The sequence below is a fragment of the Lynx canadensis genome, chromosome B4, assembly GCF_007474595.2.
Source record: "Lynx canadensis isolate LIC74 chromosome B4, mLynCan4.pri.v2, whole genome shotgun sequence".
NCBI lineage: Eukaryota > Metazoa > Chordata > Mammalia > Carnivora > Felidae > Lynx > Lynx canadensis.
In genome coordinates this window covers 80,690,366-80,709,856 of record NC_044309.1, presented here as the reverse complement: position 1 = coordinate 80,709,856, position 19,491 = coordinate 80,690,366, and the positions used below count along the sequence as shown (strand labels likewise).

At 37.5% G+C, this 19,491-nt stretch overlaps 1 protein-coding gene and 1 pseudogene across 1 annotated transcript; both read right to left on the bottom strand.

Annotated features, from left to right (window-relative positions):
* Positions 1-942: 942 nt before the first annotated feature.
* On the bottom strand, positions 943-2,807 carry LOC115518711 (annotated as a pseudogene).
* A 13,372-nt stretch (positions 2,808-16,179) lies between these two features.
* On the bottom strand, positions 16,180-17,169 carry LOC115519363 (olfactory receptor 9K2). Its single transcript, XM_030323290.1, has one exon. The coding sequence runs from the start codon at positions 17,119-17,121 to the stop codon at positions 16,180-16,182; it is 942 nt and encodes a 313-aa protein (XP_030179150.1). The 5' UTR covers positions 17,122-17,169.
* Between the last annotated feature and the right edge of the window lie 2,322 nt (positions 17,170-19,491).

Here is a 19,491-nt window from a genome sequence, read left to right as displayed (position 1 = left end):
TCAATTTCCTCATTTGATAATGGTGATGAAATGATATATGTTCTTTATGTATCTGATTTTATCTTTATGGAATGTTTCACTTTATTTTAAGAAGAAAATGGGAAAACAAATTAGAACAATGTTATTGTCACACATTTTCCATGTGAATAATTGCATCTCAAATAAGATATTATGGGGTCCCTTTTTTATAGAATAGTAATGCTAAGGAAAATACTCCTCAGAATATAAACTTAGAACTTTGGAAAAGAGCAGGAACTTTACTGACAAGCGTTCTGTGTAAACATTACCATTCTGTTTTGCCACCTACATGATGCAGCTGTTTGCTTTTCCAAACAATATTAGTTTTCCTTGTTTTGTAGAATGGAAAAGTTTAAAGAATGGTTCACATACTATCATTGGTTGAAGAATGGTTCACATATAACATTATCATTATATAATAACATCTCTTAATATTTACTTCTTAAAGTAAAATTGAAATGAAAATATCACAAATTAAAAATATACAATGCTTTCATATATTCTAAGCAAATACAATAATGATGAATACACCTATACTATTAGAAATATCATTTTTTAAAACTTAGAAAAATATTTGTTGCTGTATATAAAAATATCTTTGATACAATAATTTTCCAAGAATAAGGATAATGCTAGGGCCCTTAGGAAAGTGGGGGCACCCGGGTGGCTCATTCAGTTAAGCCTCCGACTCTTGGTTTCAGCTCAGGTCATGATCTCCCAGTTTATAATTTCAAGTTCCACATCAGGCTCTGTGCTGACAGTGCAGAACTTGCTTGGGATTCTCTCTCTCTCTTTCTCTCTCTCTGCCCATCACCCACTTGTGCTCGTTCTCTCTCTCTGTCTCTCTCTCTCTCAAAATAAATGAATAAACTTTTTTAAAAATGTGTCCACTGAATAATTGTTTTACAAATATCAGGGGAAGAATCATGTCCTGTGTGGTAAGAGGCTTTCACAGCCTCTTTCACATCTGTTTCTCAAACTGTATATTAGAGAGTTTAGCATCGATATCACCAGTGTGTACAGCACAGCTACAATCTTGTTTGTCTCTGGAGAGAAGATGGTCCCAAGCTGGGCATACATGAAGAACACCACCCATAAAATAAACTCACCACTGCTATATGGGAGCCACAGGTGGAGAAGGTCTTACCCCTCCCATGGGTCAAGGGGAGCTTCAGGACGGTGGACAGGATGTAAGCATAGGAAACCACAATGACGGTTGTGGTGGTAATGATGATGAGGCCCGAGAGAATGAACAGCACAATCTCATTCACAGACGTGTCAGCGCATGAGATCTTGATCAGGGCTGGGACGTCACAGAAAAATGGTCCAGTCTGTTTTCTCCACAGAACTGCAAACTGAAGGTAAAACCTGTTTGGACCATCGAGTTGATGCCTCCACAGATATAGGATCCAGTCACCAACTGAGCAGACTTTCTGGGACATGTGCACGGGGTAAAGGAGAGGGAAGCAAATGGCTGACCGAGATCGATCAAATGCCATGACAGCTAGGAGAAAACCTTCAGTTGTGACAAACAGGGCAAAGAAGAAAAATTGGGCTGCGCAGCCATTGTAAGAAATTTTTTCCTTAGATAGAAAGTTGGCTAAAGTTTTGGGAGCAATGACTATTGAGTAGCAGAGATCTAACTAGGACAAGTTTCTAAGGAAGACATAGATAGTGTTAACATGAAAATTAGAGCCCCAGTGGGAGACAAATGACCATTTTAGAGGATCAAAGAATCAAAATTCAAGAAGCACAGATCCAGGTAGAAACCCAAATCATGTCCAACTTGTAGAGTTAAAGCAAGGAGTTTCATGATGAAAAAAGAGGGGGGGGGGAATATGTGAGTTGAAGAAAAGAAAAAAAAAAAAACTTTCTGTAAGCATAAACAAGCCAAGCTACTCTGGGTTGTACATTGATTGACTACTGATTCTATCTTCAGAAAGTCAATTATCCGTCTTGTGATCAGGATGTCCACTCTCCTGCTCATTTCCCATGCAACTTCTTAAAACAACTGCCATTTTGCTTAGTTCAAAGATACGGCCCAGTTCAAACAAAGATGGCTTAGGCAGTCCCTCTGCAGGGGCTGCTCCACCCCCATTTAAAAATGACTCCAGTCGGGGCGCCTGGGTGGCTCAGTCGGTTGGGCAACCGACTCCGGCTCAGGTCGTGATCTTGTGGTCCGTGAGTTCGAGCCCCACGTGGGGCTCTGTGCTGACAGCTCAGAGCCTGGAGCCTGCTTCAGATTCTGTGTCTCCCTCTCTCTGACCCTCCCCCGTTCATGCTCTGTCTCTGTCTCAAAAATAAATAAACGTTAAAAAAAAAAATGACTCCAGTCATGTCAATTTTTCACAATAGGCATTTAAAGTCAGGGGTCTATCTTTTTTTTTTAAGTTTTTATTTAAATTCCAGTTAGTTAACATACAGTGTAATATTAGTTTCAGTATGCGATATAGTAATTGAACACTTCCATAAGTCACCTGGTGCTCATCACAAGTGCCCTCCTAAATCCCCATCACCTATTTCACCCATGCCCCACCGACCTCCCCTCTGGTAACCATCAGTTTGTTCTCTATCGTTAAGAGTTTGTTTTGTGGTTTGCTTCTCTCTTTTTTTTTTCATCAGGAGTCCATAACAATGACAGCTGTCATCCTGATATTTCTCACCACAGTGCCCATGCATATTAGCAAGAACACTAGGAATGAGAAGATCTGTAGCTCTGGAGGGGTCCTGAACCATGGCAGAATGAACTCCAGTCATTTCTGAGTAATTTAATTAAGCTCATTCTTCATGTCCTAGATGTAGGTGGAACTGGAGTAAAAATGAGAGAAATGAACGATCAGAATACTTGTTTTTAATAAAAACAACTAAAGTAAGCATGGAAAATTTTCATCTTATCATATTGTTCCCAATATTTAACAAAACATCCACTAACATAAAGAATGGATCACTATTTTCAAAAGTCTTCCTAATGAAGAATTCAGTCGGACTGGTTAAACTTTTTAGATATACTTCACAAATAATGCAGATTTGCTCTCTAAGTGTGCTTTGGGGTCATGGGAGAGTAGAAAAATGTCTAGAAATAGAGCTTGTTTGTTCTTTTTTAGTTGATTGTTGGTTTACCGTCTTTGAAAATTGCCTCCTTTGGCGGAAGATAGTTCCCACACCCATTATCATCCACCTAAGATTTAATTTGGAGTGAAATTCCATTCCACTGATGTTCTCATTTTTTTTAATGGTTACTCCATTTCTTAATCTACCCAAAAATTGTATTTGTCCTTATTCTATCAGGAAAAAGACTTCAGATCCTGACAAAAGGATCACTCTTTTACATTTTAAACTTTATATTCTTATTTCTTCTATTAGTTTTGTCCCTGTGGTGATATACACTCCTATTGACACATTTCAACTGTTAAAAGTAGAAGTGATTCTTGTTTGTATTTCTGAAATACAAAAAATAAGATTTTGTTGTTTCCCTTCCTTTCCTCTTGCCTTTTTTCCTTCTTTCTTTCCCCCTCCCTTCCGTTGTTGTGGTGGTGGTGGTGGTGGTGGTTGTTACGTTTGGATTTTGCAGGTGGAGAACTCTAAGATCTTGGGCAGAGATTTTTCTGTCTTTTTGGTAATAGACAAATCTTATCAGAAATAGAAACATCTGTGCATATGAAGGATAGAAGATACACAAAACAATTTAAATATGGGTATAAATGGAAAAAAAGGAATAAATGTGCACTGAAACAAGCTTGCATTGTATTTATTTAGGCTTATGCTATTATGATCATTAAATGTCTATAATGAAGTATAATAGAGAGATAGAGAAAAAAGTAAATTTAATTCTAATGTATGAATTGGAGAATTGAAACAAAAACAAATTTAAGTCATGAAATTTCGAGTCATGAAATTAAACAACATAGAGTCATGAAATTAAACAACATAGTTGCTTACTATTCAATAATCTATCATAATACCAGAGGATATCATGCTAAGTGAAATAAGACCGAGAAAACAGATACTATATGATTCCACTCATTAACGGAATCTTTTTTTTTTTTAATGTTTGTATTTAATTTTTGAAAGACAGAGACAGAGCGTGAGCAGGAGAGGGGCAGAGAGAGAGGGAGACACAGAATCCGAAACAGGCTCCAGGTTCTGAGCCCTCAGCCCAGAGTCCAAGGTGGAACTCAAACTCACGGACTTGAGATCATGAGCCGAGCCGAAGTTGGACGCTTAAATGTCTGCGCCACCTAGGTGCCCCATTAATGGTATCTTTTTTTCAAAAATGAATAACAGGGGAGCCTGGTGGCTCAGTTGGTTAAGCATCCAACTCTTGGTTTTGGCTTAGGTCATGATCTCATGGTTCATGGGTTTGAGCGCCATGTTGGGCTCCACATGCAGCTGGTGGGGAGCCTGCTTGGAATTCTCTCTCTTTGCCTCTCTCCAGCTTGTGCCTGTTCTCTCTCTCTCTCTCTCAAAATAAATAAAATTAAACTTTTAAAAAATGAACAAACATACAAAAAACAGAATCAGATTTATAAATACAGAGAACAAACTGACCATTGCCAGAGGGGAAGGGGGCAGAAGGTTAGGCAAAATGAATGCGAGGGAGAGAGAGATACAGGCCTTTAGGTACAGAATGGGTAAGACATGGGACTAAAAAGCACAGTACAAGCAATACAGTCAATGATATTGTAATAGCAGTTTAATAGGCTATAAGGTAGTTATCCTTGTGGTGAACATAGCATAATGTATAAACTTGTCAAATCACCTGAAACTAATATAACATTGTTTGTCAACTATACCCAAATGAAAAATTTTTAATTACAAACTAATGCTACCATAATATGTAAAAGAAAATTGGCTTATGGTAAATCCAAAAATTAACATACAATAGAAATGTCTTTTAATTTTAAAAACTTATGATTTTCTCTCTCTATATATAAATATCATTACAATAAATTAAATTATATATGAATTAAATTATACAATGCTTCATCACAACTCATGTAATTTCTGTTGTTGCTACTGCTACGGTTTCACTAATTTTGATGTAATTTTAAGACACGTTGTGACCATGGTAGTATGTATATTAAAGTGAATTTAGTTCAGTTTCTACAATGTCTACTTTCTTTAAAACATTAAATGTTAACAAGGGCGCCTGGGTGGCTCAGTCAGTTGAGCATCCAACTCTTGATTTCAGCTCATGTCACGATCTCGCAGTGTGAAATCAAGCTCGAGATGGGCTCTGTGTTTACAGCAGAGCCTACTTGGCATTCTCTCCCTTCTCTTTCTGCTCTTCCCCCACTCATGCGTGTGCACGCTCTCTCTCCCTCTCTCTATCTATATCTATATCTCCCTCTCTCTCTCAAAGTAAATGAGTAAACATTTTAAAAAAAACACATTAAATGTTAACAGAAATGTTGACTGGTTTGTTTTAAGAGGCAGGGGAATGGCCAAAATAGCCTCCAGGGGTGCCTATCCACTATGAAAATGTACTGTGTCCTTAAATTCATGTTTTACATAAAAACTTTTGGGGTCTCAACAGAAAAAAATGGGAAAAAAAGAAAGATATAAAGAAAGTTATCTAAAAAAGAAGTGTTGTAAATAAACAAATTAAATACAAAAAATATTCTTTTTTTTTTTAGTTTTTTTTAATTTTATTATTTTTTTAATTTACATCCAAATTAGTTAGCATGTAGTGCAACAATGATTTCAGGAGTAGATTCCTTAGTGCTCCTTACCCATTTAGCCCATCGTCCCTCCCACACCCCCTCAAGTAACCCTCTGTTTATTCTCCATATTTATGAGTCTCTTATGTTTTGTTTACCTCTCCGTTTTTACATTATTTTTGTTTCCCTTCCCTTATGTTCATCTGTTTGGTCTCTTAAAGTCCTCATATGAGTGAAGTCATATGATTTTTGTCTTTCTCTGGCTAATTTCACTTAACATAATACCCTCCAGTTCCATCCGCATAGTTGCAAATGACAAGATTTCATTCTTTGCATTGCCGAGTAATACTCCATTGTATATGTATACCACATCTTCTTTATCCTTTCATCCATCTATGGACATTAGGTTCTTTTCATACTTTGGCTATAGTTGATAGTGCTGCTATAAACATTGGGTGCAGGTGCCCCTTTGAAACAGCACACCTGTATCCCATGGATAAATACCTAGTAGTGCAATTGCTGGGTCATAGGGTATTTCTATTTTTAGTATTTTGCGGAACCTTCATACTGTTATCCAGAGTGGCTGACCAGCTCGCATTCCCACCAACAGAGCAAAAGAGATCCTCTTTCTCCACATCCTCGCCAACATGTGTGGTGGCCTGAGATGTTAATGTTAGCTATTCTGACAAGTGTAAGGTGGTATATCCTTGTGGTTTTGATTTGTATTTCCCTGGTGATGAGTGATGTTGAGCATTTTTTCATGTGTTGGTTGGCCATCTGGATGTCTTCTTTGGAGAAGTGTCTATTCATGTCTTTTGCCCATGCCTTCACTGGATTATTTGGTGTTTTTTGGGTGTTGAGTTTGATAAGTTCTTTATAAATTTTGGATACTAACCCTTTATCTGATATGTCGTTTGCAAATATCTTCTCCTATTCTATCAGTTGCCCTTTAGTTTTGCTGATTGTTTCCTTCGCTGTGCAGAAGCTTTTTACTTTGATGAGGTCCCAGTAGTTTATTTTTGCTTTTGTTTCCCTTGCCTCCAGAGACATGTGGAGTAAGAAGTTCCTGCGGCCAAGATCAAAGAGGTTTTTGCCTGCTTTCTCCTTGAGGATTTTGATGGCTTCCTGCCTTACATTGAGGTCTTTCATCCATTTTGAGTTTATTTTTGTGTATGGAGTAAGAAAGTGGTCCAGGTTCATTTTTCCGCATGTCACTGTCAAGTTTTCCCAGCACCAGTTGCTGAAGAGACCGTCTTTATTCCATTGGATAGTCTTTCCTGCTTTGTCAAAGATTAGTTTCCCATACGTTTGTGGGTCCATTTCTGGGTGCTCTATTCTGTTCCATTGATCTGAATGTCTGTTTTTGTGCCAGTACCATACAGTCTTGATGATTACAGCTTTGTAATACAGCTTGAAGTCCGGGATTATGATGCCTCCTGGTTTGGTTTTCTTTTCAAGATTGCTTTGGCTATTCGGGGTCTTTTCTGGTTCCATACAAATTTTAGGATTATTTGTTCTAGCTCTGTGAAGAATGCTGGTGTTATTTGGATAGGATTGCACTGAATATGTAGATTGCTTTGGGTAGTATCAACATTTTAACATATTTGTTCTTCCTATCTAGGAGCATGGAATCTTTTTCCATTTTTTTGTGTGTCTTCTTCAATTTCTTTCAGAAGCTTTCTATAGTTCCATTGTATAGATTTTTCACCTCTTTGGTTAGATTTATTCCTAGGTATTTTATGGTGTTTTGTGCAACTGTAAATGGGATCGATTCCTTGATTTCTCTTTCTGTCACTTCGTTGTTGGTGTGTAGGAATGCAACCGATTTCTGTGCATTGATTTTATATCCTGCAACTTTGCTGAATTCATGAATCAGTTCTAGCAGTTTTTTGGTGGATTCTTTAGGGTTTTCCATATAGATTATCATGTTATCTTCGAAGAGTGAATGTTTGACCTCCTCCTGGCTGATTTGGATGCCTTTTGTTTCTTTGTGTTCTGATTGCAGAGGTTAAGATTTCCAATACTGTGTTGAATAACAGTGGTGAGAGTGGACATCCCTATCTTGTTTCTGACCTTAGGGGGAAAGATCTCAGTTTTTCCCCATTGAGGATGATATTAGCATTGGGTCGTTCATATATGGCTTTTATGATCTTGACGTATGATCCTTGATCCTTATTGATGTGATGAATCACGTTAATTGTTTTGCAGATATTGAACCAGCCCTGCATCCCAGGTATACATCCCACTCAGTCATGGTGAATAATTCTTTTAAGGTATTGTTGCATCCGGTTGGCTAGTATCTTTTTGAGGATTTTTGCATCCATGTTCATCAGGGAAATTGGTCTATAGTTCTCCTTTTTAGTGGGGTCTCTGTCTGGTTTTGGAATCAAAGTAATGCTGGCTTCATAGAATGAGTTTGGAAGTTTTCCTTCCATTTCTATTTTTTGGAACAGCTTCAAGAGAATAGGTGTTAACTCTTCCTTAAATGTTTGGTAGAATTCTCCTGGAAAGCCATCTTGCCCTGAACTCTTGTTTTTTGGCAGATTTTATATTACTAATTTGATTTCCTTACTGGTTATGGGTCTGTTCAAATTTTCTATTTCTTTCTGTTTCAGTTTTGGTAGTGTATATGTTTCTAGGAATATGTCCATTTCTTCTAGATTTCCCATTTTATTGGCATATAATTGCTCATAATATTCTCTTATTATTGTTTTTATTTCTGCTATGTTTGTTGTGATCACTTCTCTTTCATTCTTGATTTTATTTATTTGGGTCCTTTCCTTTTTCTTTTTGATCAAACTGGCTAGGGGTTTATCAACTTTGTTAATTCTTTCAAGGAACCAGCTTCTGGTTTCATTGATCTGTTCTACTGTTTTTCTGGTTTCAATAGCATTGATTTCTGCTGTAATCTTTATTATTTCCTGTCTTCTACTGGTTTGGGGTTTTATTTGCTGTTCTTTTTCCAGCTCCTTAAGGTGTAAGGTTAGGTTGTGTATCTGAGATCTTTCTTCCTTCTTTAGGAAGGCCTGGATTGCTATAGACTTTCCTCTTATGACCACCTTTGCCACGTCCCTTACATTTTGTGTTGTGGTGTTAGAATTTTCATTGGCTTCCATATACTTTTTAATTTCCTCTTTAATTTCTTGGTTAACCCATTCATTCTTTAGTAGGATGTTCTTCAGTCTCCAAGTATTTGTTACCTTTCCAAATTTTTTCTTGTAGTTGATTTAGAGTTTCATAGCATTGTGGTCTGAAAATATGCACGGTATGATCTTGATTTTTTGTACTTGCTTAGGGCTGATTTGTGTCCCAGTATGTGGTCTATTCTGGAGAACGTTCCATGTGCTCTGGAGAAGAATGTATATTCTGCTGCCTTAGGATGAAATGTTCTGAATATATCTGTTAAGCCCATCTGGTCCAATGTGTCATTCAAAGCCATTGTTTCCTTGTTGATTTTTGATTAGATGATCTGTCCATTGCTGTGAGTGGGGTGTTGAAGTCTCCTAATATTATGGTATTACTATCAATGAGTTTCTTTATGTTTGTGATTAATTGATTTGTATATTTGTGTGCTATCACATTTGCTGCATAAATGTTTACAATTGTTAGGTCTTCTTGGTGGATAAACCCCTTAATTATGATATAATGCCCTTCTGCATCTCTTGATACAGTCTTTATTTTAAAGTCGAGACCATCTGATATATGTATGGCTACTCTGGCTTTCTTTTGTTGACCATTAACATGATAGATGGTTCTCCATCCCCTTACTTTCAATCTGAAGGTTTCTTTAGGTCTAAAGTGGGTCTCTTGTAAACAGCATATAGATGGATCTTGTTTTCTTATCCATTCTGTTACCCTATGTCTTTTGATTGGAGCATTGAGTCCATTGACATTTAGAGTGAGTACTAAAAGATATAAATGTATTGTCATTATGTTGTTTGTAGAGTTGGAGTTTCTGTTGGTGTTCTCTGGTCCTTTCTAATATTTGTTGTTTTTGATATTTATTTATTTATTTATTTATTTATTTATTTATTTTTTGTCTTTTCTCCCCTCAGAGAGTCCCCCTTAAAATTTCTTGCAGGGCTGGTTTAGTGGTCACAAACTCCTTTAATTTTTTTTTTTTTTTTTTTGGTCTGGGAAACTTTTTATCTCTCCTTCAATTTTTAATGACAGCCTTGCTGGATAAATAATTCTTGGCTACATATTTTTCTGATTCAGCACATTGAATACATCCTGCCACTCCTTTCTGGCCTGCCAAGTTTCTGTGGATAGGTCTGCTGCAAACTTGATCTGTCTTCCCTTGTAGGTTAAGGACTTTTTTCCCCTTGCTGCTTTCATGATTCTCTCCTTGCCTGAGTATTTTGTGAATTGGACTATGATATCCCTTGTTGATGGTCGGTTTTTGTTGAATCTAATGGGGGTCCTCTGTGCTTCCTGGATTTTGATATCTGTGTCTTTCCCCAGGTTAGGAAAGTTTTCCACTATGATTTGCTCACATAACCCTTCTACCCCTATATCTGTCTCTTCCTCTTCTGCGACCCCTATGATTCTGATGTTCCTTTCTAATGAGTCACAGATTTCTCTAATTCTTAAATCATGCTCTTTTGCCTTAATCTCCCTCTTTTTTTCTGCTTCATTATTTATTCTCCACAAGTTTGCCCTCTATATCACTGATTCTCTGTTCTGCCTCATCATCCTTGCTGCCTTGGCATCCATTAGAGATTGCAGCTCAGTTATAGCATTTTTTATTTCTTCCTGACTACCTTTTACTTCTTTTATGTCCACAGAAAGGGGTTCTAATCTATTTTTGACTCCAACTAGTATTCTTATTATCATGATTCTAAATTCTGCTTCAGATATCTTGCTTGTATCTGTGTTGGTTAAGTACCTGGCTGTCGTTTCTTCCTGCTCTTTCTTTTGGGGTGAATTCCTTTTTTTTTGTCATTTTGAAGGGAGAAAGGGAATTAAGGAGGTAGAAAAATTAAAATTTACAAATTTAAAACAAACACACACACACACAAAAATCGAATAAATGATGCTACATCCTAGGTGTGTTTTGGTCTGGTTGTTGAAAGGGACTTGATAGATTAGAGAAAAAAGAAAAACAAAAGAAAAAAAAGGATATCATTTGAAAATTTGAAAAAAATGAATACACTGAAGTAGACTAAAATGAAATGATGGAAGTAAAATAGAATTTAAAAATTTTATACAAAAGTAAAAAATATAGTAGAAAAAATTAAAGAAAATATTTTTAATAAAAATTGAAAATAAAAATGAATTTTTTCTCTTTCTGTATTCAAGAAAAAGAAAAAAAATAAAAAAGACAAAAAAAGAAAGAAAGAAAATTGAATAGATGGACCAGCTAACAGACTGAAATGCTACTGAACTTACTTCCTTTTCCCCTGAAAGTCAAACAATGAAGCACTTTATAGTCAATAAACTAAGCAGGCGGCGAGACTTGCGTTTTTGAAGAGTGAGGGTGGCCCAGTTGGGTGGGGCTTAGTGTAATGGCTCCGTTCTCCGCCAGATGGCGCTGCTAGCCTACTGGGGTAGATTGTAGCATTTGTAGGTGTTTATGTACGTGCACAAGAGCGGTGAAAATGGGGTCAACCAGCTACCCAGTGTCTAGTGTCACAACTCTGTTCTCCCTGATCAGCAATCCCCCACCCGTCCTTCATCTTTGGCTTTTGTACACTCACCGCCTCCATACCATCCATGACGAAGCCCCAGGCAGCACCTCCCTCCCGAATTTTGTCTCTGATCCAGCTGCCTTCCCCAGACCCCCACTTCTGAGGGACTGTGGCTTTGACCTGCTCAGCCCCTCTGCAAAGGGTGTCACCAAACAATGGCCAGGTGATGGCCACACCGAGGAATATTTGCAGGACCGTGCTGCTGCCAATGCCCAGAGACTGTGGCCAGGTGCCATCCTGCCCCACAAAAAGTTCACGAGACAGTGTAGCAGCAATGCCTCAGGGATTGTGGAAAATCACAACACACATCTGGCACCAGGCTTCACCCCCAATGACCTTGTTCCAGCACCAGCGACTGTGGCCATTCTCTGGGGTCTGCTGGGCCCAGATGTCCTCACAATATCTACCAAATATCCTTCCAGCAGTGGACCTGCTTCTCCCTGTGTGGCCCAAGAACCTCCCCAACCCCACTCTGGTCCTGGGGATTTGCCCTTCCCACCAGAGCATCGCCAGGTATCGAGTTGCAGAGTTGCAGACTCTGCACTCCTGCTGTTTACAGTCTTAATGGAATTTAAACCTTCTCCTTTCTCCTTTCTCCCTTTTTAGTTCAGTCCCTATGGCTGTTTCCAATTTTCCACTTTCTCTCCAGCTGCTTTTGGGGAGAGGTGCTTTTCCCATATTCTCCCCACCATCCCTCTGCCTCCAACCTCTCTCCACAGGGAAAAGTGGCTCCCTGCCCTCTGCAGCTTCTCTCTCCCCATGTTCACCTCTCTGCACTGGGTCCCTGCTGAATTCTGTGGTTTAGGTTGTGTAGATTGTTGTGTTAATCCTCAAATCAGTTTTCTAGGTGTGCAGGATGGTTTAATGTTGGTCTGGCTATATTTCATGGATGCGGGACACACAAAAAACTTCCAAGCTGTTCTGCCAACTTGGCTCCTCCTAGAGAGAATCTTAAGCAGGCTCCCCACCTAGAACAGAGTCTGGTGTGGGGCTCGATCCCAGGACCGTAGGATCATGACCTGAGTCGAAATCAAGAGTCAGATGCTTCACCGACTGAAGCACCCCTGAGCTCATTTCTTTTTAGGGCTGAATATTATTCCATTGTCTGGATGCATCACAGTCTATTATTCATTCACCTACTGAAGGGCATTTTGGTTATTTCCATGTTTTTGCAATTATGAAAAAGCTGCTAGAAACATTGATGTGTAGGTTCTTGTGTGGACATGAGAATTTACAACTTGTTTGGCTAAATATCATGAAGGACAATTGCTGGATTTTATAGTAAGGGTATGTTTAGTTTTGTATGAAATTGAAAAACTTTATTCCAAATTACCTGTACCATTTTGCATTCACCATAGCAATGAGTGAGGATTGCTATTCCTCTGCAATCTTGCCAACATTTGGTGAAGTCAGTGATTGCTATTTTGGTCATTCTAATATGGGTGTAGTAGGAGTAGTATACTGTTCTTTCTTTTTGTTTCTTTTTTAATTAAGACTTCAATTTTTTAGAGAAATTTAAGGTAGACAGATTTACCAGATATCCCCTGACCCCACACGTGCATACCCTCCTCCACTGCCAACATTCCCCACCAGATTGGTATGTTTATTACAACTGATGAACCTATAGTGACACCTATTATCATCAAAAATCCAGTTTGCTTAAGGTTTCACCCTTGGTATCATATATTTTATGGATTTGGACATATAATAAATGATATGTATCCCTAATGATGGAACCATACAATCTTTTGCCCTAAAAATCTTTCCTACCTTGCTGTTCATCCCTTCCTCCACCCACAACCCTGGCAACCACTTATCTTCTTCCTCACTCTATAGTTTTGCCTTTTCCAGAATGCCATATTTGGATTCATACATAAGGCATTCTTTTCAGATTGGCTTCTTTCACTCAGTAATAAGGATTCGAGATTACTCCTGGTCTTTTCACAGCTTGATAGTTCAATTTTTTTAGGACTAAATAATATTTTATTCCCTGAATATACCATGGTTTATTTATCCATTCACTTACTGAAGAAATTCTTGGTTGCCTCCAAATTTTGGCAATTATCAATAAAGCTTCCATAAACTTCCATGTGCTGGTTTGGGACAGACCTAAATTTTCAGCTCCTTAGAATAAATGCCAAGCAATATATTTGCTAGATCATAGATCAGTAAGAGTGTGTTTAGTTTTGTGAGAAACTGCCAAACTGTCTTCCAAAGTGGCTGTAGTATTTTGCATTACCCACTAGCAATGCTTAAGAGTTCCTGTTGCTCCACATGCAATGATTTGATGTTGTCAGTATTCTGCACTCTGGTTATTCTGATAGGTAAATAGTGGTACCCCATCATTGTTTTATGTGACATTCCCTGATTGTATATGATATGGAACACTTTTTCATATGTTTATCTGCCATGTGCATATCTTCCTTCCTCCAAGAAATGACATCTTCACAATATTGTCTTCCTCTCCTTAAACATTCAATGGTTCTCCGTTTATATTGTTCTTCTTTGATTTCTTTCATTATAATTTTATACTTTTCCTCCTAGATATCTTATACATATTTTTTGAGATTTATACCTAAGTATTTTGTTAGGGAAAGTGATAATATAAATAGCATTGTGATTTTAATTTTAAATTGTACTTGCTCATTGCTGGTATATGTAAAGCAATTAACTTTTGTATAGTAATCTTGTATCCTGCAACACTCCTATATTTCTTATTAGTTTTAGGAGGGTGTTTGGGCAATTATTTCAGATTTCCTACATAGACAACTGTCACCTGTGAACAAAGATCGATTTATTCTTCTTTGCACGCTGTTTAATGCTTTATGGTAATTTTCTAGGGATGCCATAACAAAACACCACAGACAGGATGCCTTAACCACCAATTTTTTTTCTCCCAGTTCTGAAGACTGGAAGCCCAAAATCAAGGTGTCCTAAGTAAATATTCTGAAGCTTCTGCCCTTAATTTGCAGATGTCTGCCCTCTTCCCACCTCTTCAGATGGTGGTCCCTCAGTGCATATGCACCTCTAGTGCCTCTCTGTGTGTCCTAATATTTTCTTATAAACACACCAGCCACACTGTATTATAACCCAGCTGTAACAGTCTTCTTTAGATTATTTCTATGAAGGCTCTATCTCCAAATATAGTCACATACTGAGATACTGGGGGTCAGGGCTTCAACACGTGAATTTGGAGAGACATCATTCAGCCCATAATACTTTTATGTCTTTCTTGTCTATTACATTTTCGAAGACACCCAAAAAGGGTGCTGAAGAGATATGGTGAAGGGGGACATCTTTGCCTGATTCCTATCTTAGTGGAAAAGCTTCTATTTCATCATCATTAAATATAATCTCAGCTGTAGGTTTTAATAGATGTTCCCTTTCAAGTTAAAGAAATGCCCCTCTAGTCCTAATTTGCTAAGAGTTCCTTAACTTTTTATCTGTTGGTACCATCACCAGAAACATCATACATGACCAAAAATGGTGAGACATACCTCCCTTCATGTACTCCCCTCACACTAAGCAATTAATTAGTTCTGTGTGTCTAACCTACAATTTTTCAAATCACCTTTTTTTCAATTACATTAGTATACTTCAAGCCCACATCAATAACATGAACTGATATAACAGTATACTGACTTCAATCTTATTCCCTGTAAATAGATCTTCAATACAGCATAAAGACTTTCCCTTATTGCCAGAAAACACTCGCAGGTACCCCACTTTGAAATCTGTATGTTTACCTTTGGCATAAAAATCTGTGGATTTGGATTACTTGTGCATACAAGGATGTGATTTTCACACTGAATTGTAAGCTACCTAAAGAATATATAATATTCTTTAAATAATAGAATAGAATAGACTAGAATAGAATAGAAAGATAATAATTTATTTACTCTTTATATAAATATAATATAATATAATTAATATAATATAATATAAATAAGGTTATTTATACCCAAGCCTACCATACGACATATTACACTGTCAATAAATTAATCAAATATATAAATATTCATAGGCATAGATGAGTAAATTTTGGACAACACACTATCTTAATGACTAACTTGCTCTATTCCTTTATTAAATATTCTTCACAATAATTAACCCAGGAAAACAATGTATGATAACCCAAATGGAGGCAATGATTGCTCAAAAATGTTTGCAAGTTTCTGTCTTCCTTTTTGGTTCTTTATATTCAGATTTAGCAACTAACAGTGTCTTAGAATACTCTACAATGCCTAATCATTTGATGTAAAAATTTCCAAATTAATCTTTATACCAAAGATTATGTATTATTTATTTTTGTTATTATCACTTCCTCTTGACATAGTACACATCACTGATTCAAAAAGAAAATTCAATTACTACATAACATGCTAAAACAAAGTAGTTACATAATTGGAAAACATATTATTTTTAAAAATAAGTAGGATATTCTTGTCAATATTAGTGATTATGTTATGAAGGAAGGAGAAATTCCAAAACAATCAGCTCACAAAACATTGCTTATACACTATATTAACAGAAAAGTCGTGCTCAGCAGCAAGCCATTAAATAAATACAGATCAATTTTGTGAAACAGAATGTTATCTGAGATAGTGGGAAGGATTATTGTGAAAAATGTTTCTCTAACATCCAGGACATCTCCAATATCTGAGACATTCAAGATGAACAATGTTCCAGGTACCTCACCAGAAAACAGTTACAATAAGATATTTATGATGTTTAATGCAATAACTTTCATTAATGGACACAAGGAGTATGAAAGAAATAGCCACAAAATCAATGGAGGAAAAAAACAATAATCAAAGAATAGGATTTTTCTTCTCCAGAAGTTTTTTTAGAGCTTCTTTGACACCTTTGTTTCTCAGGGAGTAAATCAAAGGATTCAACATGGGAGTGACTAGGGTGTAACATAATGAGGCCACTTTACTCAGCTCAGGAAATCTGTCAGGAGTGAGATACATAAAAAACACAGCACCGTACAGCACACTCACGACTCCCAGGTGTGAGCTGCAAGTGGAGAATGCTTTCTTACGTCCCTCAGAGGAGCGTATCTTGAGAACTGTGGACACAATATACAAGTAAGAAATAATAATAACTATGATGGTAGGCAAAATGATGATGCTGGATAAGGAAAAGGAAATGATTCTAGAGATGAAGAGGTCAGAGCAAGATATCCTCTGAAGTGGGCGAGTGTCACAGTAAAAGTGGTCAATGGCCCGAGAACTACAAAAGGACAGAGTAAATGTCATACTGGTCTGAAGAACCGAGCTGATGCAACCACATAAATAGCAACCTGCCACCAACTGAGTGCAGAGACGTGCTGACATCTGGACAGAGTAGAGGAGTGGGTTGCAGATGGCAATGAAGCGGTCATAGGCCATGGCTGCCAGGAGAAATCCCTCTGCCACGATGAAGAGGGCAAAGAGAAAGAGCTGGGTCACACAGCCTGCTAAAGAGATGGACTTGCTCTCAGACCAGAAGTTGATCATGGCCTTGGGTGCAATAACAGACGAATAGAAGAGATCAATGAAGGACAGGTTGCCCAGGAAAAAATACATGGGTGTGTTCAGCCGGGGATCGGCCATAATAATGGTCATCATCCCAACATTCCCTAGGAGGATCATGGCATACACAAGCAGAAAGATCAGGAAGAGGAGAATGTGGAGCTCAGGGCGGACCCTGAAGCCTACAAGGATGAAGTCAGTCACTTCCGAGTGATTGTCTGGTCCCCTGTCACCCATGGCAGAAACCTGCTGACAGGCACAAGGAAAAATAAACAAACGAATTCTGGGCTTGAACATAGCCCTTTGACCATTGCAGAATTAGGATTACAAAGCCATTGTATAATCATTATTCTTGTTAACTTTATAAAATTAATGTGACTTCACTTTAAGCCATTGAAACTGAGGATGAATCAAAATGTTAGTTTTATGCCCTTCTTTCTGCAATGGTGGATTAGATGTTTTCCCTTGAATCTAATACAGTTTCCTTCCACCCAAGGGCCTTTCACATTTGCAAGTATTACTTCTGTGTATGTTTCTGACTCATGATTTGCACAATAAATTCATTGTCATGAAAAGGTGACTGGAAAGAGACCACAAATAATTTAACACATGACATTTGGGAAGGAATTACAGTGTCTGCATTTGGATATATTAGGGGATTTAGTAGCCTCCTTCAGGAAACCCTATCTTTGAGGACTTATATTACATGTAAACAGATCTAGAGAAAGTGAATTACTTTAATAAAAAATTACTTAAAAGGTGCAAATACTTTTTGTAGGTAATGGAAACTTTGAATTGTGGTATAGGTTATTTGCTCACTAAGATCAAAGTTGTGCACACATAAACACAAATATTATCAGGACTCATGTGCTAAGATGTCTCTCCCAGATGGACATAACCCTTTAATAAGAATAATTTCCCTGCATTAACTCAGCCTGAATCTCAGAATTTTTTAAAGAAGAGACCTCCAGGTAGTGTAGATGGAAAAGTTACTTTAGAGAAAAATACTGAACAAAAGATACATATGAGGGATTGTTGACTGTATTCTTCCTTACGCTGGATATGACTTTCATAGTTGTCATACCTCATTTACTAGACAGCTCAACTGAGAATTTGAACTGCTTATAGTAATATGGCAACTTTTTCAGCCTAAATAATAACAACAATAATAATAACAAAAACAACGACAACAATAATGTTGCACTTTTGGCCTGCCAGCCACTTTTCTAAATGCTTTTTAGTAGCTCATTTAATCCACACAACAATAATATGAGGTGAGTACTATTATATTCCAGAAGAGGAAACTGAGATCCAGAGAAATTAAGTCTGTTGATACCACCTACTAGGCTCAGAATCCAAATTTGTAGAGTAAAAACTTGGCTCCAGAATCCCTCCATTCTCATTCACTGCAGGATACCACCTTTTATAATAAGCCCTTCTGGTTCCTTTAGGTGACTTACTTCTATTTGTACCTCAGAATTCAGTTAAAGTTTCTTATCTCCAAAATAAATTCTCCAATTGTCAACCTAGGTTAAGACACTTCTGCATAGATCATGCTCCCCAGGATGGTAGCTATGATCACCACATTTTAATATGCATATTAAATATTCATAAGTTCTTCCTTAAGATCAAACTTCAAGTTGTCCTCCATAAATTCAGCACAGTGTTCTGTGTCTGGCAAATAGCAGTCAATATTTTTATATAGATAATATATTGCATGATATTTGAACATGCAGGCTCAGAAAAACTTGAGGACTTTGAAATACTGAGGTGGTTAGCATGGGTTTAGATTTAAGTAAGGGAACGGCCAGTGCTGCTTCTCACATTTACTAACTGGGACCTTGGACTAAGTGACTTATGTAACTTATTTGTTTCCTGTACAACCTCCTTATGTTCCTTAAGTTACTGATGTAATTTTGTGGCAAGTTACTATACCAGTGTATCGTCACATAGAGCAAGGATAAAACAACATAACTACCCAGTTTTCTTGGGGGTACATACTTAGACCATGCACATAAGAGGCACCTGGGTGGCTCAGCTGGTTAAGCGACTGACCCTTGATCTCAGCTCAGGTCATGATCTCATGGATTATGAGTTCGAGCTCTGCTTCAGTCTCTGCGCTGACAGCATGCAGCATGCTTGGGGTTCTCTCTCTCCCTCACTCTCAAAATAAATAAATAAGCCTCACTTTAAAAGTTTACTTATATTTTATAGAGAGAAAGAGAGCAAGGGAGGATAGGCATAAAGAGAGAGGGAGAAAGAGAAAATCCCAAGCAGACATCATGCTGTCAGCATAGAGCCTGAAGGGGGCTCAGATTCACAAACCATGAGATCATGACCTCAGCTGAGATCAAATGTCAGTCGCTTAACTAACTGAGTTACCCAGGTGCCAAAAATAAATAAATAAACTTAAAAAAAGGATAATGCACATAAATAGGTATCATTTATGACAAACTAAGCACTAGACAAATATTAACTATTATCAATTATCATATCTTTCTGTGTTCAATCCAACAATGCATACCAAATATTAGGCACTAATTAGATTGAAAATAAATAATATGTGTATGGGATTTTTGGATAAGCGATTCTATGTTGAGGGAAGGA